We start from the raw sequence: 24,564 nt of genomic DNA on the forward strand, positions 1-24,564 counted from the left end.
ATGGGCCCCGCTCTCCAAATGACCGCCGGCCGCCGGCTTCTTGTTTCCCGCTTTATCTGAAACCGCGCTCTACCGGCCCCAGGTGCCTGTAAGGAACATGCTGTTTGGCTTCAGCGCTTCATCCATTTTTCATTCCTCCAGTTCCTCCGGTCTGCTCAGCAGCGCTGCACTTTGCGTACGATTTAACTCACGTTTCATTTCATGGTTTCTACTTTCGTGTCCCCTCATTAAATTAGAGCGGAGTCGGATGCAGAGGGTTGGGGCTGTCAAGGTGTCAGGTGCCTGTAACTTTGCTCAGTGTGTGCTATTGTGTGCCATCTGCCAGTATATTTAAGGCCCTGTTTATGGTACCGCTACAAAACATTTTAATTTTAATTAGGCTGCACCACTGTCGCTTATGTCCTGTTCACCTTGCTGTCTGCCGGGATGGAAGGGCATCTGAATTCAGCTCACAATACTTTTTTAACGATACAGAAACCAACTGGAAATACATTGTGGAGTGTTTATGTCGGATTTCAGGACATGGAGGGGGGGGGGGGGGGTTGTATTCTCACTCACCCAAGCAGTTTGCCCGCAGCCATTGTGCAAATGTTTCGGTGTCTTCAGATTAAGTTAAATCTCCGTCCATCCTTGTGACAGTTCTGTTGTGTGACCATCCAGGTGGTGCAAGTCTGAAGGGGGATTTAAGAAGGGATTGTGTCTCCATCAGCAGCAGCCTGATTGGCTTGTGAAAAGTCACATGACAGGAAGTGGATGAGATGCCATAGCAACTAATAGTAAAAGATGAAGAGGGTATTAAATTAGCTGGGAATATTGCTCAGCAAGGGTAAATTACAGGGCCACTAATGAGTCAGAAATCATACTCTAAACTGTGCCATGTGTAATACTACAGTGATTGACACAAGCTGCTTAGTGAGGCTGTTAGGATTCTTACAATATCTTTATGTAGGATATATATCACTTGGTAATATATAAGACAGAGATGGTTACTTATCAGTAACCTGGGGTCATAAATTAGAGATTTTCACTCCAGAAGATGGAAGATGGATAGACACCTATTACTTCGATATATAAATCCTGATTTATATTTTTATATATTCATGTCATGAAGTGCATTTATAGTTTCTGAAGGGAAACAGGCTGAGACGTATTTGCTGTATCCGCTCCTTCCCCAAACACTCCTTCTAACACCGTGATCTTGGTTCAGGGAAAATGGATTTTAATAAAACGTGCAGTCTCTCTTTGTAACGAGCGCGGACCGTATCGAGGCGGCCTTCAGCTTTCCTCTGCCTTTTATCTCTAACCACGAACTTGCCATTGGGGGCCATGTGACCCATTCCCATTCAAATGGGCAACATTTCTGCAATTCAGTTTCCCCCGGATTGCTGAGTAATTGTACGGCCGGGCTTCTTTATTATGCTGCGCGTTTATCCTTCTCTTTGCAGTGTACAGTGGAACAAGATGTCCTACTTTACTAAATAGTTTTTCAAATGTGTTTCATTTAATGTAAGTCCAGAAAAAAAAAATCATTTAGAAAATGTTGTTTCCCAGTTAAAAGCGGATGGAAAGGAATTGGTTCCAGGGAACATGACAGGACTCCTATATGGGTCCTTGGACACGGATCAGTTGGAGATGAAAATTCCCAAAAGGTGTGGCTACCTGTCACACCTGAAGGTGTGAACCTCTGTCAGACCTTTGGCCTTTAGAAATGCAGTTCGTGACATAATGACACAACCAAACCCTTCTTCATCTCAGCCTGTGTTTTCCAAACTGTATTGATTCAAAGTAGGGTGACCACCTAATCCATGTCAGGGGACACTATGAGCTACTTCAGGTTTCACACACTACTTTAAAATTGAAAGGCTCCTGTGCTTGTATAAATAGTTCAGTTCGTCTTGTGCTTTGACTGGTTTGTTTCCTTGATTGAAAGACTCATCCAGCTGTTTTGCATTAACATTAGTGACACATGCACGATTATAGGAGACTGACCAATCAGCACACAGCAAGAACTCAGTGCTAAAGTGAAATTCAGGTCTTTTTAATTGAAATGGCAGTTTACAAACTCTGTTCTAGCTCATAGTGCCCCCCCCCGACATGGATTAGGTGGTGACCCTAGTCCAGTGCTACCTGTTGTACAGACTGGACTTCTACCAATAGGACACCACACATTACAGCAGCAATAAGCTTGAACAAGATGAGACGGGATTAGATTTGAGCACAGAGAACCTAGGTACACATAACTGAGCTCTAATGGACCGCAGTGCCCCCCCCACACACACACACACTCTGAGTGAGTGTGTGCTTTGGCTCTCATTATGTCAGGCCCTCTCATAATCTCAAAGCAGTATGCATGCTGCCTGATGACCCATATTACTGTACATTTACAGTATGCATGCTGCCTGATGACCCATATTACTGTACATTTACAGTATGCATTCTGCCTGATGACCCATATTACTGTACATTTACAGTATGCATTCTGCCTGATGACCAATATTACTGTACATTTACAGTATGTATGCTGCCTGATGACCCATATTACTGTACATTTACAGTATGTATGCTGTCTGATGACCCATATTACTGTACATTTACAGTATGTATGCTGTCTGATGACATGCTGCCGCCATGAGAGAATCCTTTCACTTGTGTTTATTAGTTGAATCCATGTGTGTATTTGTGCATTGTCATTGTTTTTGTTTGGAGACCTTCCAGGTGTTGCTCATGTTATGTGGTATTTGGGTACGGATTTTACAAGCATCCCAAACCAAATTTCCCTTGTATGCAAATGCAAAATTATTTACTGGGGTTTGACCCCATGTTGGGTCGCAATGGCCATTACAAGCACAGAATACTATCACCAGTATAATAAAACTGTACTTCCTACCTCCTTTTTCTCCAAACTCAGGTCCTTAATTGTCCTTGTACCACATTAAATAATCTACAAGGTCAAACTGTGTTTGGCTATTTGGCAGAACAGCACCTAAGACATTTCAGTTTCACTCTCAAGGATCATTCCTGGGTGATACGATACGTATTATCATTTCTATAAGAATTAAGGATGCTTTATACTGCATTATAAAGGGATCTATAGTGCATTATAGAGGAGAGCTTCATAAAGCATTCATAATGCATAATAAACATGGCTATAATGTGTTATGCCTCTTTTTTATAAATAATTATAGCCATGTTTATAATGCTTTATGAATGCATTATAATGTGTTATGAATGTGTTCATGGCTATAGATACGGCATTCATAGACGGTGTTACCATAGAATACAAGATAACAATCAGCCATTGACTTTTCACCCATTCGATGTCTCTTTTGGAAACATCTACATCATCTTCATTAGCATAGCAGAGTTATCACTGACTCATCCCAGCAGGAAGTTGGGGCTCCTCGTTCACAAACTGCCTTGTTTTCTGTCCCGTTTCCCCTAGACTCCCTCAGACGGTGCTTAGGCCTGACATGATGAACCTGCTCTGTCACCTGCAGCGTATTTACAGACCCTGGGGGTGTCTGCCAGTGGGTGTCATGCTAATTGTCCACACAATAACTTCTACATCCACACTGCCAGCGGTTGTAGCAAAAAATATAAACGAAAAGTTGGTGACGTCGCGCATTAAAACAAACACACAGGGCTGAAAATGTGTTTACCCCACCAAGCCTGATATTTTCCATCATCCCTCTCAAAGCTGTGAAGGTTTTCTGTCACCTTCTCATTGTTCCAGCAGTTCATCTGACTGGTAGCACCTGGACCTGATGTTCCTGTCCACCAGTCACACCAACCCCCTCCCCGCTGCAACTTGGTCCCTGTCAGGCACAACCAATAACTGTCCTTTTGACCCTTACATGGATAGACAGCTGGAGAATGGATGGATGGGTGAATGATGGTGTCCATTTGGACTGTGATACAACAAATTTGATGAGTATATTTTGTTCACAACATTTTTGCCCATGTACACACAGCTGTAAATCCTCGATCTCCCATCCACTGTGTACTATAGTAGCATCTGAGAGAGATTGTGGGTGAGTTATTATTGTGTATTATTCTGTCCTCCTTTCTGTTTAGGTTCTGTGGTGTTTGTCAGCAGCCCTGTTATACATCGGTCCTGTTTTATCTCCTTTCTTCCCCAAAATTGCTTTGCTCTTGTAACATGCTACTGGCTTGAGACTTTTACCGCGACAAACATACCATTGCTGTCCAACGTAAAAAACAACGTAGCTCCGAAAATTCATTATTTCAGGAGCATGAAAAAAAGACTACAAATAGAAATCTTTAGACAGCCACCAATGAATATAGTTTAATGTTTTAAATGGACTTTTTTTAAATGAACGGATTGTTGTCAGCGAGGCAAATATAACTCATCTCGCTTTATATTCACAATTAACGATGATGGAAGCTATAGCTATGCAGCTATACAAACAACCATCATGCATGCAAACATAAATACTAGTTAAATAGATGATTTTGTAAAACATCATTTCAAATGCTAGCAGTAGACAGAGAAGAATTGGGCGTATCTCATCTATGGTTAAAAGCCACAATAGTCAAAAAGTGGACATACGCCGCTTTCATCAGACAGCGACAGTATGTATAAAACGTCTAACTGTATGAGAAACCTCTGTGGAAGTGTTTGAGTGCTATATTCACTTCTTCCGAGTAGGTGGTTGGTCAGTGGAAGCAAAGTACCTAAATAAAAACACAATCCCACATAAAACACCCCTCAAACATAGACGTTAACTGATAAACGCCCCTTATTCTCAGCCTAAGATAAAATAAGTACTTGATTCAGTAGCTCATCATTGTGATATAATTTGTGGTAGTTTGACACTTTTCACTGATCGCTTAAACCCACCAATTAAACTCCATCATGTCTCTCAGGATTAGTGCACCCTCGTGAATATTCATTAAAAGGTTACTGTGCAAGGTGTATTTTTGGATAAAAAACATTTTTAAGATCCAACAGAGGGTCTTTAGTGCAGACAAGGAAAAACTGAATGGCATGTTTCTAATGAATATTCATGAATAAGAGAAAAAAAAAGTTAAAGAAACACTTAAATATTCTTAAAATACCCTGCATTCATATTCTGCATGCGTGTTTCCCTGCAGCTGTGTAACAGTGCTCAGTGTTGATGATGTAATGCAGTCCTTGAGGACTGTGGAGGTGACACTTTGTGCTTTATGTGGTTACTGGGCCTGCGTGGAAAAGGGGTTAACGAAATGAATCGGGGACACGAAATTAAAAGGGCAGCAGTTTTGGAGGAAGTACTGAAAACAATCAAGTGTGAATTCCGGACTGGAAGACCATTGACCATGAAATAAGAGACGAGTGTCAGTCATTCCAGTTTTATTGCGGGTGTCACCTGAACCAGCCACCTGATTCCCATCGTGGGGACCATGCTTCCCAAAGAAGGCCAGCTGAACAGCAGCTCAACAACCACCCAGATTAGCCGACACTGCGATTTGTGGAAAGTTCAACAAATGATTAATTTAATAAATAAATGAGCTGAAAGTCTTATAGAAGTTTACACCAGAATGGGACAAAGGTGAGCCACAAATGCTGTAGATGTGGGGGATTTTGAAATCTAAAGCAAGGATGACTTTACTTATAAATAAATTTGAGTGGGAATCCAGTGGAGGTCAGACTAACTGTGAGCCTGCTTGGTTCATTAGGGCTACACTTACTATCATCTATCATGGCAGATGTGTAGCATAGTCTTGCACATCCAATTCAGTCCTCCCCTCTTCTGCCATCTATGCCTATATTTGTGTGCACTTCCCAGGGTTGTGTGGCAAAATTGTGGCTGGCTTCTGAGTGGGCCCTCTGAGAGGCTACACTCCATCTTACGCCATTTGGGTCCTGGGAAAAGCTTCAGGTCACTGCGATCCTGCCCAGGTCGGCGGCTACTCGTAATGGATAGATGAGCATGTCCCGTAATGGTGTCTGTGGCGATATACATCAATACGATGCCAGAGTTAGCAAACAGAGCTGTCAAGTCTAAGCGCAGATGCAGAGATTGGATACTAAATTGGTGTGTGCCAGCTTGCTTGGCTGGCAGGTTACTCTGGCACTGCAGAACAAGAGTGTTCCTAATGCCATGTGCTGACAGCATGTCATATTAAGTGGTACCAAGACAAGATGACCACCTTGGTGGACTCAGCGATTTATTATGGCGGCATTTAATGCTTTTCTGTCCCGTAGCTCTTAAACAGAGTTAAATCAGAGAGAATATAACCTTAAAGTCGGGAATAATCTGAGCCACGTCTAATGGGGTGGAAAAAATGATAAGGAAGACTTGAGTGAACATGTTTATTTTTCACAATTTTCTGATGAATAAAGGAAGTCGGGCCCGGCAGACGTGGCGTGTACGGAGGAAGATGAAAAGTCTGGAACATAAGAAAAGATTCCCTTATGCTTCCCCGAAAGCTCGATCTTACGTAACGACACACTGGGATTCGCAGATAACTCGCCCCTAAATAAAATCTCACGATGCCGAAATTGCTTTGTGCGCGTGTCGCACGCTTGTTAAAACGAGCCGGATTCTCGGCCAGGATCGTCAATCACTGGAGCCACGGCGACAGCGGGAAGCTAAATTAGCTTGTGGGTGGTGCAGCAGAGGTGGTGGAGGGTGGGGATTCGAGAGTGTGGGAACCTCCAAGCTGGGAATTGCGTAGCTTTTCCGATGCTCAGCATTGCAGGTGAACGATGTCGGAATCACCGAGAAACGTAATACGTGACAAAAAACAAAAAACTAGACATATGCATGTCACAAACATTGTGCTGAATGTTTTCCACCATGACTGGTGCCATTGCAGCCCTCGTGAGAGATGCCCTGCTTGGGGTTGCCCTGGGGGCTGCTCTCAGCAGTCTTGTTACCCAGTAGCAGAAGTGGGATAAGATGCCACAGGGGAGAAGATAACCTTAAGCAGCGGCTCCCAAATTTTTTACACTTCGTATCATCTCGGAAAGTATGAGGCGCTCCGAGTTCTGGTGGTAAAGTTGACCGGGGGGGTGACTGATGATAACGGCTGTCAACCGTGGGGGCAAACCCTTGCCATGCACCACCACTATGACACTAATATCTTCTCCTGTCACTATAGGGGGCCCTGCAGTCCATAGTGGGCTTAACTGTCAGTTTCTGATTGTTTTATTTTAACCTTTTATTGAATATTTATTTACTGGTGGTCTGAATAAACTCTTTATTGTCACCTTTCGACCATCTTCAGGGAAAGGAAATAGAAACATCGGCGGTTACGCCAAAGCTTATGCAGTTTATTTAAACGACGACGGCGTCTCACTGGAAATTGGGGCCGGTCTTAGGTGGTTCCCGTTTTCAGGACTGGCACACCCGACGTGAACATAGTGAGACTGGCATGTTCAGGGTCATGTGTGGTTCATGCATGTTGAGTAAATCTGAGATTGCTGCCAGGGGTTGCACACACTTGTGGAGGTACAGGCCTGTGGATGAAGTCTGTCTGGACATTATAATGATAGGCAGCAATACATCTAGTATAAATGAGGGTCAATAGAAACATTATTACTTTGGGTTTGTTACATTGTTTACTTTCAACATTTCAGGTGGCATTTCAGGTGGCATTTCAGGATCCTGAAATGCTGCATTAATCTACATTTAAGAAGGTGCATTCAGCTTTTCTTTCTAATCTCATTCAGGCGTTGGATGTATTTAAATACCACTTTTTCTCTGACCCTAATTGCAGCTTTGAGCTAACTCTCCTGCTACATTTTAATGTACTTCATTTCCGCTAAATGTCAGACTGGAGACGTGGGAAGGGCCGAATGTAATTACCCGCTAACTGCTGGGTCGGCGAGTCGATAGGATTCGCTGCCGCCTGACCGGCCGCACAGTTTACACTCACGTGAAGCTCCTGAAGCGGTAATGGGCCGCGGTACGGGCAGTAATTACGGCTGAGTACCTGTGATACACGCCGGCGTGATCTATTACGGCGGGAAGCCAAAGCTGTTTTTGTATCGACTTGCTTGACACGACGAGGAAGGGAAAACAACAACGGTCGATAAACGGGGGCACGGAGGAAGCAGGAGAGCGGCACAAAACGATGTGACTGATAGGGGTCCACTGGGAGGGGGGCGGGGGCGTGGAAACTGAGGTGTTTAACAGAATTGAACTCTCGATTTGGTATTTCTGGAAATCCTATCCCAGGCAGTATAGGGCATGAGGCAGGGGACTCCTGCCCCCCCCCACCCCACCCCGCCACATGACTCTATACTCAGTAAGCAGCTGGAAGATGGATATTTGGATTTAAATCCATTTAAAGTCAGTTGGACACAAGTAAAAAAAATTGCCAAGGGATTTCATGGATAACTGACCATTTCCATCTGCGTTGATCACATTTAAAAGCATGTTTGAACCCAGTAGATGGTGGATTTATGGTGTAATAAGCTTAAGATTTCATATGGGGTCCAGCTTTTCATGTTTAATATTTTATTTCATTGATGGGGGGTGGGGGGGGGGGGGGTTAGGCAGGTGGCTGCACAGGCTTCTGCAGTTTTTCTCCTACCTTCTTCTGCCGTTCAGCCCTCACTGCCTAAGCTGCAAAATGCCCTCCTCAGTTGCCCCCCTCCCAGCTAAACTGGTGTCCTGTTGGTTTGTCTGGATAATTGTTCTGTGTTGCGTAGTTCATCCCACCCCCCAGTTTCTCAAACCAAGCTGACTCTTTCACAGGCAACATAATGAAACCCACAGCCGCTCTCTGATTGGTTGCTGTTGTGCCGACTGTACAGGAGGGGGGGGGGGGGGGGAGTGTAAATGTTGATCTTTGTAGCCTCAGGACACTGGTGATCAATGGCATCACATCTTGGCCTCAAACGTGATATGATGAGAGCTGTTTAGTGGCCGAGATGGGGGGGGGGAAGGCACAGCTCCCACCCGGAGTGGGGAATTACCCTGACTATGATGAAGTGTTCATGTGACGTGTTCAGGTCATGTGACTCTGTCGTGATCCCGCCACTTAATGCGGTGTGTGTATGCGCTGCTTCCTCGGCGAAGAGCGAGGCGTGTGGAAAGGCGGGTGGCTTCTTCCTAATCACTCCGCCGGAAAATGGAAACTGCCGGCGTAATTAAGCCCCGGAGGATATTAAAGCGGCGCGGGTCTCGATTCACCTCGTGCGTGACGTCTCAATCCGCACGGCTCCCTCGTTAGCGCTGCCGACGAGCCGAGGATCTGTAGGCCTAACGATGAGGTCTTCCCGCTGTGAGGAGGAGAGGGGAGCAGGAATGCCGGAGGTGCCAGGAAGAGGGGGGGCTGCCTTGTCTAATTGACCTGAATGGAGCCTTTGGGTCGCGCTCATATTTTCTCAGTAGACACTTTTCCCCTTAAATTGGCCATGTTTACACAGCTAAATAGCTGCTCCAGCCTTTCGTGACCCAGCAATGTGTTATGATAAGCAGGTGGTCTCTGATATAGATGTAAGTCGGTCCGGTTGCATTAATAATAATCCAACTGAGTACATGATGGACCCCGGGGGGGTCCGGCTCTCTAACTTCGTCTTGGAGGACAAAGGTGCATGCTGGGATTTATTATCCAGGCATTTCTTAAACTTTTTATTTGTTTTTATACTTCCATCCTTGCATCCATCCATCCATCCATTCACCTACCCCATAAATGGACTAAATTACCACCGCATTCAGAAACATACAATGGCATAGTTATGACTTGACCCATAATGCACCTGGGCACTTTGACAGGAGTGCAGACCCCATGCCGACGGGCCGCCACTGTCTATCTGCATCAAGTCAGGGGTTCGGTAGACAGGGACAGAGCAGATGCACGCTGGGCCCTCGCTGCCAGAGCGTCCGGGCAGAGGTGATGCCGGACAGGCCAACACCCCCGACTGCATTAATTCCACTTATTCCATTGTTGCCAAGATGCCCCACCGTGGGAACAACATCCTACGGATGCTGCAGTTTAAACAGGCAGCCTGTCACATTTCCTTTGGTCTCCATGACCACCAGGACTTTACACACACACACACACACACACACAGTTGGCTGGTTCTCTTGTTATGCTGCAAAAGCATCATTAGCCCCAGTCTCATAAATACTTTACGCTGTTTCCAAGGCCAAAACCATGCAGGTGCCGCTTTTTCAGTGTACAGGTCCTCAAAATGAGCAGCACTAACGCGCTAATCATTTAACGGCTATTTATCATATTAAATCCCGAAAGGCATTTAACTGGATGAAAGAGCAAATCGAATATTTTGCCGTGGTGCTTTCTGTCCTGACAAAGCTTTGATGTCACACGGCATTCCCAGTTTATAGTCTTCTAGAAGAGGAGGCTGGCACTGAAGACACACAGAATGTAATTTTTTGGTGTTGATTGTGGATTTTAAAATGGATGCGAGGAACGGGGTTCCTTGCAGGAGAAGGGGAGGAAGTCAGAGAGACTTAGTTAGAAATTTGGTAGAATTAAGAGACTGATGCGAAAACGAGAAATCGATTTTTAAATATTTCAGGCATATGACAATGGGATTTGTGAAAATAAGTATAGGCTACATGCATGGTTTATATCGATTTGTATAGAAATATCATCTCTTCCTGTGGCCGGTTCTGTGCTTTGGTGTTTTGGGTCGCCAAAATTTTCAGCTCTCACTATATCAGAAATACAATAGAGCCAAAAAGCTCCAGTAACACTACAGTATATGACATTGGCGCCAGTCAGGCCTCTTTGACAATTAAGCTGACACGTTTCGAAGGCTTGAAGTTCCGGGCCACCATCAGTATGATCCAGTCTCTCTAAGAATCGTTTTTCATAAACTGGCAATGTATCTATATGTTTATGTTATAAACCCACATACATTATAAACAAATTTACTAACTTTCGTAGGCTTGGCATGGGCGGCAAATTACAGTCAAAAAAAATAATTATGTGTATAAGTTTTGTCACCACACAAGCCTGCTCTATAGCTAAGCCACCGATTCAATCTTCATTAAAGGTTTCCTCGTTTCGTCTCGTTATACATTTCTTTGCCTCGCACACAAACGATTCCAATTAAAAAAAGCCAAAGTGCTAAAGCAATTGTAATTCATCTTATTAATTACTCTTCTCTACTCCCACGCGATTGTAATAAAATGCACCAGCGGGTTCGCTGTATTATCCTAGTTAATATCTATAACGATGGAAAGGTCTGTCAAGCCCCTGAGCTCAGCAGCGGGTGCTAAGGAAACCCTTGGTCATCATTACTCTCAAGCTCCGTAATTATGGATCTCGCTCTGTCCTTTTTCATTTACATCCGCGACGCTAATCAAAAGCAGTCAGACGCGCCAAGGGGACAACTGGCACTCTGGTGGCTTGCGGATTTGTAATCAGGTAAGGTTTCAGTGCCGCCCCAACGCTTGGGATGAGCAACTGACTGCATTATGTGTACAGACTCAATCATCGGCTAGCAAACAAAATGTAAAATGAAAAGCAGGCCGATCGGTGCCGTGCCACATCAAACAAAGGCAGGCGCATGCAAAGTCACGGAGCGAAAGGTAACCGATGAAGTGACACATTGTGGCCACGCAGCATTAACATTCATGACCACCTTTGCGGAAAGGAAAACAATGCTTTGTTATGCAACCGCTAGTTTCTGGAGAACAGTGTTTACCGTGCTCTCTGGAAAGTTTGGCAGCTGCTTTTTCAATTTATAATGTTGCTGATGGTTTCTAAAGTCTCTCATCTTATCCTTAAAGCTGCTGCTTACGTAAGAACAGATGTGCAGAGCTGTTTATTCCAAGTAGACAGTTTACAGGCCTAAAAGCGTACAATTTCTTGCTCTCTAGCCTTTCAAATCGTTCAGAAAATCGCTTCTAAACCGTACAAAATAATGTATTCTCATTTTTTCTTTCACTTCACTGGGTAAGAGCATTTTTTTCCCTGTTAAACAAAGTGCACGTAAAAATTGCAATTCAGGCATGTGTAAACATTAAAGAAACACTTTAAATAGTAAGCTGTGTTTCAACAGAACAGCTAGCGTGGATTGCACTACTATTTCATGTATTATTTCCCCATTAATCCAATGTATGCTGTTTTACAGCGTACTATATTAATGCAAAAAGTAGTGTTAGCGCTCCCCCTATCGAATACGGTGTAAAGTGTACTCAGGACGCATGAACGGGTTGAATTTCAACCCTTTCATCAATCTTTCAATTAATTATTCTAGTCAGAGTCGTGGGGGCGGAGCCTATCTCAGGTAGCTCGGCTTGAACAACAAATAAACGTTTGCCTGTAAGAAATCTTTTCTTATGACGATAAGATTAAGAAACAGATTTGACATACAGGGCCGGCCGGCGATCGTGTAGGGCGCCATTTGATTAGGGGGCGCAAAAGAGCACGTGACAAAAAAAAACAGAAGGAATATTTTTGGTTGTATTCCGTGACATTACAGTTATTTACACTTAGTTTTAGTATTTTACTACTTTACTTGTAAAACAGATGCCAGCTAGCTAGTTACCAGCCAAATACCCCGTGCTCCCGAAATGGGGCGTTGCGCAGAATCTCGCCGAGGGCGCCAGAACACCCAGGGCTGGCCCTGCTGATACATGATGAGGTCACCTGGCAGGAGGTACCATTCACTGTATTATTATTGCTTAAAATATCTTTAAAGACTAGTCACCAGCCAAAAGTGAGTAGTCCTATAAAGTAATTCTGTCAGTCAGAAATAATAGCATTTTCAATAATAGGACTGGAAAGCAGGATGATCACATTTATTTATCATTAATGTACAACAATTTATATCATGGCTTATTTCCACAGTTTTCTGCAGGTCCATGAACTGAGAGCAGTGATACAATCAACATGAACAGATACATATCATAGACTGATAATGTTCATTTGTTTTTAATTGAACCCCAGACATCTGCTTTATGCTCAGGGCTTCCCATTCCCATGAAGGCTGTGTCCCTCTCTGGTGGACTGCTTGCATAGAGGTTCTCTTGTGGACAGAGGTATTTACTGAACAACTTGTCTGGCATCTTCTCACGGTGACGGGGATGTGACACAAGAAAAGGAGGTGAAGCCGGAGATAACGGTGAGGAACCTGTCTGCTGGGAGACTTCCTGCCACTTCCTGTCTGGGAGACTTCCTGCCACTTCCTGTCTGGGACACTTCCTGCCACTTCCTGTCACACACACGGGGACTCCTCCCAGAAATCGATCCCAGATGCTGTGATGAAGCCACCTGACATCGAAGCAGAGGACGGCTACTGTGGAAAACATCTCCGCGGGACGTTTTTGGGAAAGAGGCAGAGCGTTTTCTGCCACCTCCACACTCCCGTCTCCTTAGCTGTGCCTCACCGGGAATCGCTGCTTCTGTTCCGCTCAAAATAGCTTGGACCTGCCATGTTATAAAGACACTAAATTAACTGGAATTCAGCAGTCGTTAAAAAACAAAAAAGAAAAGCTTAGACCAGGGTTATTCAACTCACGGTCCTCAGGTCCGAGCCCTGCTGGTTTTCCAGCCTTCCTTTACCTGTCAGTCAGGTGTGAAGCCTCTGACCAATCAGAATCAGTGATTATTAAACTAGCTGCCTGGGAGAACTGAAAACAAGGCCTGGATTTGGAATCGAGGTCCAGATTTGAAGAACCCAGGCTTAGACCAAAGTTTAACAGTACAGAAGTAATAAGTGAGTGATAATGTACCTGTAACGTCATCCGGAAAATACCTTAGACTCCCCAGGGTAGTGCATTTCAGCCACAGTTTGAGTTTCTGAAAAACACATTTATCTAGTGTTACTTGACATCCTGCCCTGTCATAGACTGGAATCATGTATTTGGAATGTGGGAAAAAAAATAGGGAGAACATGTAAATTGCACTGTCAGAGGTATAAAGTCACAGTTAACTGCCAGGCATATCAGAGGACAGTGGGCAGTCTGATGTGTTGGTGTATTGCTATGGTTTGGTCACTAGAGGGCGACCAGACTTTGGATGGTCTTCTGTCCTGCCTGTCTGCCAAAACAAATGGCATAAACTAGTTTGACATGTGACATGCCTGACTGCAGCATGAAAGTGACCCTCTACCTGGCCTCTGGTCACATTCAGGTGTTATGGAATACACAGAAAACTAAGTGTGACCTTTGTCTTGCTGTGACCTAAGTTTTAAATTTTTTAAGGTTACCTGATCAGACATTGTTCCACCTGAACATGTTTGTTTTTTCTATCAGTATATCATTATGGTATTAATTGAAGTAAAATATTAAATATTTCATCATTATGAGGCATTCTATTAAAATGCTAATTGTCTAAAATGCATGCGTAAATGCTCAATATTAAACTGCACATACAGTAAAAAGACAAGTTTTGGAAGAATTGAAATGTTTATAAAGAGTGCAAAATTATTGTTGTACGTAGCATCATTGAGGTAAGTGATTCAGAAGAATTATTTGACAGTATTAACAGAAATACAGTGGACCCTTGAACTTACAAACTCGATTCATTCGCAAGGGCTGGTCGTAGCTAAAGTTGGTCGTAAGTCAAGTCTATTTTTCCCATAAGAAATAATGGAAATACCCATAATGCATTCAGAACCTCCCAAAGCACCCCTTACATAACCTTTTCATAATAAAAAAGGGTTGGATAATGTGTGTAATTTACCAGAAATACCAATAATTTTCCTAGTGTACTCACCAAAAAGATACAAAACGTGCCCAGCCTTCCAGAAACCACAATTTCATACTTTACTCACCATTCAAGTTGACATCTTTGGCTTGCAGGAAGAGAGGAGGGGGAGGATGAAATGGAAGGTGGTTATTGTCTGGAAGGAGAGTCGAGATTGTCAAGAAGGTGGATTTCGACATGCTGTACGTATTAGCGAGATCGGTCACACGAACGCCACTCTCATATTTCTGCACAGTTTCCTTCTTTTCGATTGTGATTGCTTTCTTTACCTTCTCTTCCTTAGCTTCATTTTTAGCTTTTTGTGGTCATTTTGATAGCAATTAGCAAAATTAATTATATAAAGCACTGCACTGACCGAAATTACGTCCACAAACATGCATATCTGGGCTCTGACTGACGCTCAAGAACGTCTCTCGAGCATCTTTGGTCTTTGTTTATAACCACACAAGTGGATACACGTTTTGGCTTCGACCGGCATTCGGGTTGTAACTCAAGGTCGTAAGTCAAAACTAAAATTTTGGTCGTAACCCAAGTTGTTCGTATGTCAGGCTGGTCGTAACTCAAGGGTCCAATGTGACCACTAATTGTAATGCCACACATGCAGAGTTACATCAAGCTGAGACCTTTTGCTCTCTGTTTGGCCCCCCCTTCAAAAATCTTCTCCTGCGCCCTTGGTGCTGGACGAGTCGGACGACATTATGAGTATTAAGTGCCATTGCTGGCACATCTTGCAAGGCAGCCCTATTTCCACACTTCGCGTAAGCCTAGCCTAGCGGTCCTGCTTACAGTCACTGACAGTGAATGGACACTGTGCATTTATTAGTATGTAAAAAGACACAAAATATATAAGTTATATATGGTGTGCATTGTCCCCCACTTAGTAATGCTTAAAACACTCTCATGTCTACATCATTTAGGTTTATACTTATTTATCCATCAATTAAATCTTTTGTACTTTAAGCGGATACAGTTATTATTAATAGTGACATAAATCTATTGGGAGATCTCGCAAAAGTCTATAATTTTTTTCCAACCGTCGATTCCCCCCCAATATCCCTTGTGGAGCTCTACGGGAAACGTTACATAGTGAGTGCCGTATTACGAGAACCATATACAATCATATTAAATATATATAATATAAAATCGCATTAACTGGTTAAAAGACACTCGTGAATTAGATGGCGGCTGCTGGGTAGTTGCTCTGCTTGGTGCCCCCCGAGTACGTGCCGCCCCTGGGCACGGGCCCAAATGCCCATATGGTTAATCGAGGTCAGAATGTGGGTCTCAAAATTGCCCAAAGCGTCTATATGCTCCCTATATTAAACTGGCGTCCTGTCCGGGCGTCCCCAGCGACTCTGAACAAGATTAGTGCTTAAATGATGGATGTAAACCCTCGCACCCCGTAGAGGTCGTTTATGGTAATCTGACAGTTTGCTGAATGACACGGGAATACGGCATGAGCGACACGTTTCTGCAATTGAAATCTAACATCACGTACGTTCACGTAAAGCATCCCTTTCCGATGTGTATTTTGCGGGGCGGAAATGGCTCGAGAACGTCAAATGGGGGGCGGAAGTGGCCGGTGACGCGCAACTGAGGGGCGGAAGTGTCGGAGAGTGTTTTGGTTCTAAAGGGGGAAGTTGCGAGAAAAAGAAAAGGAGGAGACGTGATCAGGTCTGATGAAATAATCTGTGTGACAATAATAAACTGCCGCAGTCCTATTATTTCCCCCACTGTCTTGGGAATCTTTGAATACAGTTTTCGCGTTGTCGTCAGGTAAAGTAAGTTAGTTGATGGAGCTGACAGCCCATCTTTGTCCGTTGTACCTCGCAATGTAGCTAACGCGCTAATGAGAAGCATCACATAGGCCGTAGCTAGCTAGCGGGTGAAGGCTTGGGAAGAGCCCTCGTTTTCCAGAGCTGTAAACAGATCAGTATTTCAGTCTCTGCTCGGGTTTTGGGTAGTTAATAATGTAATTATTCCATGCTGGTTAAAGCCATTTCTTCTGCCTATATACCACGCCCGCCTAGACGACTTATTCGCGCAGCTAACTAACTGCGTCTAGCTAGCGAGTGAACGATGGAATAAACCGCGAAGCTGAACTAGCCGACTTATTTTGGAAAGAAAAAAATCCCCCAGACTGGCTTGTGTTTCCAAAATGGCGCCTTCCTTCGGCTAAGCCAAACGGCAATCTTGCGAGCACTGTACGGCTCTCTGGCTGTCGCGTCTGTCTGGCGGCTGCCGCGCTCGCCGGCTCCCCCAGGCTTGCGGTGCGGATGAGGGGGCGAGGCGGCCGCTCGGCTAAATGCGCAGCTAGCCCGCTAGCCGCACTGTGTGGCATTGTGTCGGCTGTAAACTCGGGCTTATCCTGGCCATCGGCTTTAGCAGCGCCGCTTAGGCGAGCGCTGTGTGCCTAAAGCAATATTACATTGCTGTCTTTTTAGTGCGTTACGGTGTTTTCTATTGCGAAAATGTCAGAATTATACTAATTATTTTTCGAGTCAATCGATAGCCAAGTTGTCAAGCTGTTTTACCATGCGAATGTATTTTTTTTCACAATCTGCCGTTAATTTGTTCGGCCTTTTTGGTGTTTGTTTTCCGTAACGTGTGTCATATTTCTTTATCAAGATGTATTTGTGATATGTGCTCTACTGATGATTTGTATGCAACATATAATAAACGGGAACGGAGAGGTTCTGCTCAAGTAGCCATTGTACAGATGGTTGCAAATGGACGTTAGTTGACTTAATTTGTGTATGAATGCCCTGGACGGAATGTACCCCAAATCCCTCAAGACGAGCTGAAATGCCGGGTTTTACTGGAGAGACTGTCGGCGTGACTATAAGGCCGGATCTCAGATTAAGTAGCATATTGACAAAGGCTCTTCCTTGCTCTGTTTGACGTTAAACATACCGGTGTCGCCCGGAATAATGTCTTGTGACAGCTGATATGGGTCGGACTTCATCTGCGCGACGTTCGGTAGCTGCTGTTAGTAGCTTTTGCAGAAGTACATAATTACAGATCTGGTGGTAACGTTCCCTAAAATCGAGAAGCAAGGCACATATGCCGGACTTTCTAGTGATTCGTGAAATGTGAGGTTTCACCATAACTTATTGCAATATTTATTTGATCCTTGTATTTTGCACAATGTCACCATCTGAAAAGCACACTGAATAATGCACATTGAAAAAAATATGCCGTGTTTTCGATACAACATTTGCAAACCTCGCAGCTTCCCATTCCGCAAATCGAACAGCTGAGTACATTTTGGATAGGCTTGACTTAATTTGAAACCGTATTGTAGTTTGATAATCGTACAAAACTGATTTACTAGATTTATATATCGACAATATAGCTTAAGAGGATGAAGGTTTACTGTTGATGATTTTGCTGACCCCCTGTAAGATTGTAGGATATATAGTCACTGAGTAGATGACAATTAAAATTCAGATAGACATGCCCGTTTAGATTTGTGTGGTCCTCACAGCTATTCTTTTATAGACATGTTTTTTTTGTTTCAGATTGATCGATGTTGTCTTGCTGCATTATGATTTTGTTGGAATGTTCCTGGGCTCCGTGAAGGACACATTTGTTCTTGGGCTGTCAGTCAGCCTGGCTCCATTGATTCTGGCTTGAACTTATGTACAAAGCAGGGATTTTGCACATCTCCTTGTCAGTGCTAACCCAGATTTCTTCCCCCCCAAGGCTGAAGCTTGTAAGCTGTGATTAACCAGTATGTAAAACGACTTCATTTCACTTCCCCGTTTTCAATGAGCTCTGTGATTATTTCCCCCAACGTCACTCAGGGAGTGACCCCGTCGAGGAGGACAGCGCTTTCCGAGTCCATAAGCGGGAGACTGCGGCTTTAGGTCATGGCAAGTCGTGGGGGAGCTACCAGGCCCAACGGACCAAACGCTGGCAACAAGATCTGCCAGTTCAAGCTCGTGCTGTTGGGCGAATCGGCAGTGGGGAAGTCGAGCCTCGTGTTGCGATTCGTCAAGGGCCAGTTCCATGAGTTCCAGGAGAGCACGATAGGAGGTGAGGGACCTTTCTCTTATGGTGCTGGTGGTTGATGATGATGAAGAGCACTTTCTCTAGTGCACATCTGTCTCCAGCATTAACATCTGACTCATAGTTTTGCAGGTGGAGAAGCACAGACATCATAACCAGTTTTGTTACAAGAACGTTTCAGTTTAATCATTTTGTCTATCAAAAGATTATCGGCTCGGTGTTTGATCCCACAACCTTCCGGGTCATTATACGGTTTGCCCCGTTTGAAGCTTTTCTAAGTTTCTTGTGGTTGCGTGCCGGTGTCCAGAATGGGCAGCCTGATGGCTGTTCTTCTCCACTCCAGCGGCCTTCTTGACCCAGACGGTGTGCCTGGATGATACAACGGTGAAGTTTGAGATCTGGGACACAGCCGGACAGGAGCGCTACCACAGCCTGGCCCCTATGTACTACAGAGGCGCGCAGGCAGCCATCGTGGTCTACGACATAACGAATGAGGTGAGTTTCAGAGGCCTGGAGACCATTAATACCCCCCAGGTTGTTACACAGCTACAGGTCACCCAGTTGTTTTGTGTTGCCATTTAAATAAAATCATGGTGGTGTTTTTGGGGGGTGTTTCAGTTACACAGTTATCCATGTCCCCATGAACCATCCTTAGCTAGTCAACTTTAGCAGGCAAGACAATTGGCCATCCAGGTGATAAACCCAAAGCAGAATAAACCCTGACTGACATTGCCAGAATCATACAGTGGTAGCTTTGTGTTTGTTAATAAATGTTGTGTATAGAAATATGAGTCTTTATTCAGTGCTGGTTATGCAGCGTGAGCCGGTACACATTCTGCAGTCAGAGGGCATTCTCTCTCTGGTGTTCCCTCTGTAGGCAGGAACATTCATCTCCGACTCGACCTCTGTGTGACTGCAGATGTTTGTAAAGCTGCGCTGTTCCCTTATTTCCAGGAGTCTTTTGCCAGAGCGAAAAACTGGGTGAAAGAGCTTCAGAGACAAGCGAGCCCTAATATCGTAATAGCTTTGTCTGGCAACAAGGCTGACCTTGCGAACAAGAGGGCCGTGGACTTTCAGGTTTGTTCTTTATGCTGGATTCTCTTTGGATGTACAGCTGCATGTATAGTTTAACTGGTGTGTGTGTGTGTGTTGTTTTTTTTTTGTATGTGTGAATACATAATAAAAATTGAAATAAAAAATATCAGGCCTGGTCTTTGACAGGGGGATAGAAATTTAGATTTTGATTGGACATCAGCATATTTGATTTATGGGAAGTGCATTGTCATAGTTTAACAAACTGGCCAATCATGATTGGGAAAAAAGGGCACCGCCCCCTCAGCCGCCTCTTAGATCCAGCCATGAAATGGGTGTGTGCCTGCATAACATACCATATATCGTGTAAAACTTTTCTTTGGCCAGGCCTGCTCTCTCTATCGAAATAAGTCAATATTAGAACTGAAAATAAAATGTCCTCTTTCAGGATGCACAGTCATATGCTGATGACAACAGTTTGCTGTTCATGGAAACATCTGCGAAAACCTCGATGAACGTGAATGAAATATTCATGGCAATCGGTATGTTGTATGGCGGTAGTGAGTTATCTAAACGGACAGCAAAGGGACACTCAGAAAGAGGCTGTAGTTTGAATCGTTCATTTTTTTTAATTTTTTTTTTTTTTAAAGGTGGACTGGCCCTTTAAATTTCCGCTAGTGTTTTGTGTGTGTCCATTGACTGGGCGGGTGTTACATGGGGATGTGCGAAGTGGGTGCCTGTGCAACAGGTTTGCCGTGCGAGAGACGAAAGGGTGTGTCACTGCATGGCCTTCACTTCCTGCCTCCGTCAGAGCGTCTGAGTTCTGATTGCGGGATTTTCTGGAGAGTTCCACACGGCTTTGTGTGCCCTGATCCCGTTCGATGTCTGTATGTTTCAGAAAAAGCTTTTAATCCTTAAAAACGTATGTAGTTTCAGGAATTTTAGATGAGCGTCAGTTAAGTTTTTTAATAGAGAAAAAGTCTTTAATTTTTGGTTGCAAATTATAGGTTGGTATGATTGATTTTTATATATATATATAATATGTGTTTTGTTTTTTTTCCTCTGTTTTTCCCATTTGTCCTGCAGCAAAGAGGTTGCCCAAGAATGAACCGCAGGCGGCGGGGGCAAACAGCGGGCGGAACCGGGGGGTGGACTTGACTGAGACGGCTCAGCCCAGCAAGGCGGCCTGCTGCAGTAACTAACCCCATCCATCTTTAATTCCTAACTCTGAATAACAGTCGGACCGCGGGGAGGGGGGGCCCTCTTCTTCAAACTCCCACCCCAGAATAGCTAAGGACTGTCTGGCTCCATTTCTAATACAAAAAATGTATTTTTTTTTTTTTGTTTTGTTTTTTTTTTTTTAAATGTACTTCTGAATTATGAACGCATGTATCACTACAAAGCCTGAAAGTTTTAACTTTATCCAACGAGGGTGGGGAAGATCCAGCAGCAAAATGGAGGAGGGTTGGGGGTCTTGCGGTGATGAAGGACCAGTGCAATGCTGAGAGTGGGAACGCGCCCTCAGCTCTGACCCCTCGAGCTCCTAGTTAGTTATCCAAGGGAAATTGACATGGGTGAACATGTAGTATTAGACCTGGAATTGGTGATGTTTCTTTTTTTCTCCTCCTTTCCCTTGATGTATTCATTGCTTCCCAACAATATCTACGAGTAGCACTAGAATCGAGTCTCGCGTGTCTTCTGGCCCCCTGGGCTGTGCCTGCTTCTAGCTTTCCTAGTGGAATCGTGCAATGGTGTACAGTATTGATGCAGTGACTTATTGTCTGCAAAGACCCCTTTCAAAAGGCACATCATTCCTCCTAATGGCCATGCAGACCCCCCCCCCCCCACTGACTTCCCATGCAGTGCAGTGTGTGCAGTCCCCAGAGCTGCCGCCTCACACTTTCCTGGATTATCATTCGCAGCAGACTCAGAAAAACCATCTTCTGCTGTGTTTTATTATTATTCCCCCCCCCCCCTTTTGGAGTTTTGCATTTGTTTGCTTGCTTTTGACATGGGGTCATCTTGACATGTGACACTCTCTCAGCCAAGCCTGCATACGAAGGTCCCAGTCGGATAAAGGAGTGTCTGGTTACATTAAATTATACATAAATACATTTATATATATATAAAACCAAACAAACACATGTAGACCGACGTGATGCTTTGTCCCTGCACACCCAGATGCACATGCACACACAACGCACACACATACACACACTTATGATGTCATACACACACTTACATGATGTCTTCAAACAGAAAGGTCTTTGTTACTTATGCCTTGCACTAACGACGCTCATGAATATTCCTTGTCATAATTACAGTCGCTGTGATATATAAATAATATACTGTAAATAGGGTGTTGCAATGTAGTCTACTTTTCAATTTACAATTTACAGGACTAATGCTTGCTAGGGAGCTGTCTGGATAATCATATAAAACTGTACAGTGACCAGAAGCAGCTGTACTATGGGTTTGGAGTTTTTTCACAAAATGGTTAAATATAATCAATGGTGATCTTTATAAATGTATGTAGTGTTATTAACAAATGAAATTGCATTTCCTTAGTGGTCTGTCTTGTACTTCAGCCCCCCTTCCCCCTCCCCCCCCCAAAAAAAGAAAATTATGATTTATATTTTTAATGTTTATTTTACATTGCACTAATTCTTTTAGTATATAAAACAGCATCTCCCTCATTTCACAATATTAGCCTGGATTTGTAACTCTGCACTAGTTCATATAACTGGTAAAACAAGACAAAAGCAAAAATGTTTAAAAAAAAAAAAAAAAAAACTAGCAGTCTCTTTAACAATTGTATTGTAATGATGTTTAGAGAACAAATTTAACCACGACAACCCAGTGGGTCCTTATGTTGAGGTGCTAGTCAATGAGTAAATTAATAAACAGGGTCTAACCCTAAAGTACATTCTATGAACCTTTCATGCAGCCCAGTTAGTAAAGAATTGACACAGCTGTCCGTTACCTGGGAAAATCATACCAATAAATGGCCATTTATTTGATCAGTGGACCACTTGCATGAAGCTGATACTGGTTATAGTGTGTTTCCTTTTTCATACGAAATGCAGGTTAATGCCCATATGAAATGAAATGGGAGCCTTGGATTTTGAAAGTGACAGGGGATATTTTAGGATCTATTAAGGCTTCCATCCATCATCCACCTTCAGGGTCGTTGAAATGTCCTGTTTATGATTATTACCTTTTTTTTTAAATAGCTTTTTATATTGCAGGGGTGTACTTGCAGATTGCTGCCACCAGGGGTTTTGCAGCCTTAATGTGCTCCAATGGTGGCTGAATTTTTTTCATTTTTTTTTTTTTGCTGGATGCATTTCTGGGCCCACACCAGCTCCCACACTGCCTCCTGTCACCGAGTCCCAGTTGCATGGTCCTCGTCAAGCCCATCCTGCTGTGTTGCTAGCTTTTCCCATCTCCAATCTGAGTTCTGTTGGTACCATTCAGCCCCACGCTCTGCTCGCCTGAAATTTGTGTTTATTGGGATGCAGAAATGAAGTTGTGGCTCATATCTGTAAATGTCTTTCATGCTTTGAGTTCAGGTGACAAAGTGGTCCAGAGATAGCTGGGATGGCACCGTGACCATAGTCTCCCCTGGTGATTGTGAGAACAGGCCTGCATCCCTTGTAGGTGATGGGATTTTTGGCTGTCTTCATATCCCATTCAGTGCACTTAAGGCCAGATGTGCTGAGATACTACACACTTCAGTGATGGATTTTAACATACGATGCAAAGTGTAAAGAGCCAGAGAGCACTGGGATTTCTTGAATTGGACACACTTCATATCTGAAGAGGTAAATGAGACACTATGATTATGCTGTCATTTGTGTTGATGGTTTTTCTTCGCTGTAGCCTAGGCTAAGTAAACATTTCTTATAAAACTTTACACACACTGAAAGTGCTTTGGAGGGGTGTTGTGCTCTAATAAGCCGACAGACTTACACTTGAGTTGTCACCGATGCAGTGAATATATACATAGCCCAAGACCACTTCCATACGGTATTTGCCAGAGTGTGGATAAAGTGCACATCAAGTGCGCTGCACTTGGTTTATCTGAGGAATGGGACACCCTTGAATACTGGTGCTAAGTGCATTGACATACACGCCAAGTGTGGAAGTTTGCAATTGTGGACCAAGTGGGAGAAATGGGAAACCGGTGTCTCCCGGAAGCTGTGGGAAGGGGCCAGCCCAAAATGGATAAGAGAAAGCATAGTACCAAGCCAGATCAGCGCAGATTTCCAGGGATTTTTTTCACTTATTATTATATAATGTTTTTAATATACAATTATATCACATCTGAACAACTCTGAGATGGGGTCCAAACAAAAAAGTGAATGCATTAAATATTTGAGAAATGACCCAGCCCATGCTGGTCACTTACATTTTCACCTTGGCGTTTCCATTAATCTGTTAGTATACAGTGTTTGTGAGTTTATAAACTGAGGAGAGAAATGCAGGAGCATCTGGACAGAGCCCACTGAAACTGGTCATTAGTTCTAATCTGTTTAGTTTGCAAGCTTAAGTTGTATGCAGTTAATTACGATGCTATGGCAATAATGTACATGAAGGCTGTCAATCATTTTATTTTGCATGTTTAGCATTATTGACCAAACAGTAAAAAGAGGCAATTCATATGTTACAGCACTACACATTTAGAAATTTAAGCATATAATATACTGTAAATGTGTACCTCGAACACTGTAACACATTATTCGTGGAAATACCTTCACCCTTTAGTAAAATGTTGAGAAATGTAAGCGCCATCACATGTCAACCCCGGATTTTTTGTGGCCGCGGACGAAAACGGCAATCTTCCACTTTAGTTGTAAATCTTTTTTTTCGGTACAACAA

The 24,564-nt window shown here is 43.6% G+C and overlaps 1 protein-coding gene and 1 long non-coding RNA gene across 6 annotated transcripts; one reads left to right on the forward strand and one right to left on the reverse strand.

Moving 5' to 3' along the window:
• Positions 1 to 12,739: 12,739 nt before the first annotated feature.
• On the reverse strand, positions 12,740 to 16,214 carry LOC111842740 (uncharacterized). 3 transcript variants are annotated; one of them, XR_011985002.1, is made up of 5 exons: positions 16,139 to 16,214; positions 14,708 to 14,776; positions 13,665 to 13,731; positions 13,451 to 13,562; positions 12,740 to 13,359 (listed from the first exon to the last, which is right to left on the reverse strand). It is a non-coding gene; the product is annotated as an uncharacterized lncRNA (long non-coding RNA). The 3 variants fall into 3 exon arrangements; XR_011985003.1 differs by having other exon boundaries at positions 13,451 to 13,516; positions 16,139 to 16,213; XR_002837983.2 differs by lacking the exon at positions 13,451 to 13,562 and having other exon boundaries at positions 16,139 to 16,209.
• Positions 16,215 to 16,218: 4 nt separating this feature from the next.
• On the forward strand, positions 16,219 to 22,703 carry rab5aa (RAB5A, member RAS oncogene family, a). Of its 3 annotated transcripts, none has more exons than XM_023809651.2 (6): positions 16,219 to 16,314; positions 18,447 to 18,678; positions 18,995 to 19,146; positions 19,606 to 19,728; positions 20,132 to 20,225; positions 20,770 to 22,703. In XM_023809651.2, the coding sequence occupies exons 2-6, from the start codon at positions 18,513 to 18,515 to the stop codon at positions 20,883 to 20,885; spliced, it is 651 nt and encodes a 216-aa protein (XP_023665419.1). In that variant the 5' UTR covers positions 16,219 to 16,314; positions 18,447 to 18,512; the 3' UTR covers positions 20,886 to 22,703. The 3 variants fall into 3 exon arrangements, with proteins under 3 accessions (XP_023665419.1, XP_023665420.1, XP_072561984.1); XM_023809652.2 differs by having other exon boundaries at positions 16,265 to 16,416; XM_072705883.1 differs by lacking the exon at positions 16,219 to 16,314 and adding an exon at positions 16,320 to 16,421.
• The last annotated feature ends 1,861 nt before the right edge of the window (positions 22,704 to 24,564 follow it).

The sequence above is a fragment of the Paramormyrops kingsleyae genome, chromosome 23 (genome assembly GCF_048594095.1).
Source record: "Paramormyrops kingsleyae isolate MSU_618 chromosome 23, PKINGS_0.4, whole genome shotgun sequence".
In the NCBI taxonomy this organism is placed as follows: Eukaryota; Metazoa; Chordata; class Actinopteri; order Osteoglossiformes; family Mormyridae; genus Paramormyrops; species Paramormyrops kingsleyae.

Excerpts from the sequence above, each read along its gene's own strand:
- rab5aa (XM_023809651.2), top strand. The coding sequence starts at position 18,513 with ATGGCAAGTCGTGGGGGAGCTACCAGGCCCAACGGACCAAACGCTGGC. Across the intron at positions 19,729-20,131 it reads AGAGGGCCGTGGACTTTCAG|GATGCACAGTCATATGCTGA; the intron begins GTTTGTTCTTTA and ends GTCCTCTTTCAG. Across the intron at positions 20,226-20,769 it reads TGAAATATTCATGGCAATCG|CAAAGAGGTTGCCCAAGAAT; the intron begins GTATGTTGTATG and ends TTTGTCCTGCAG.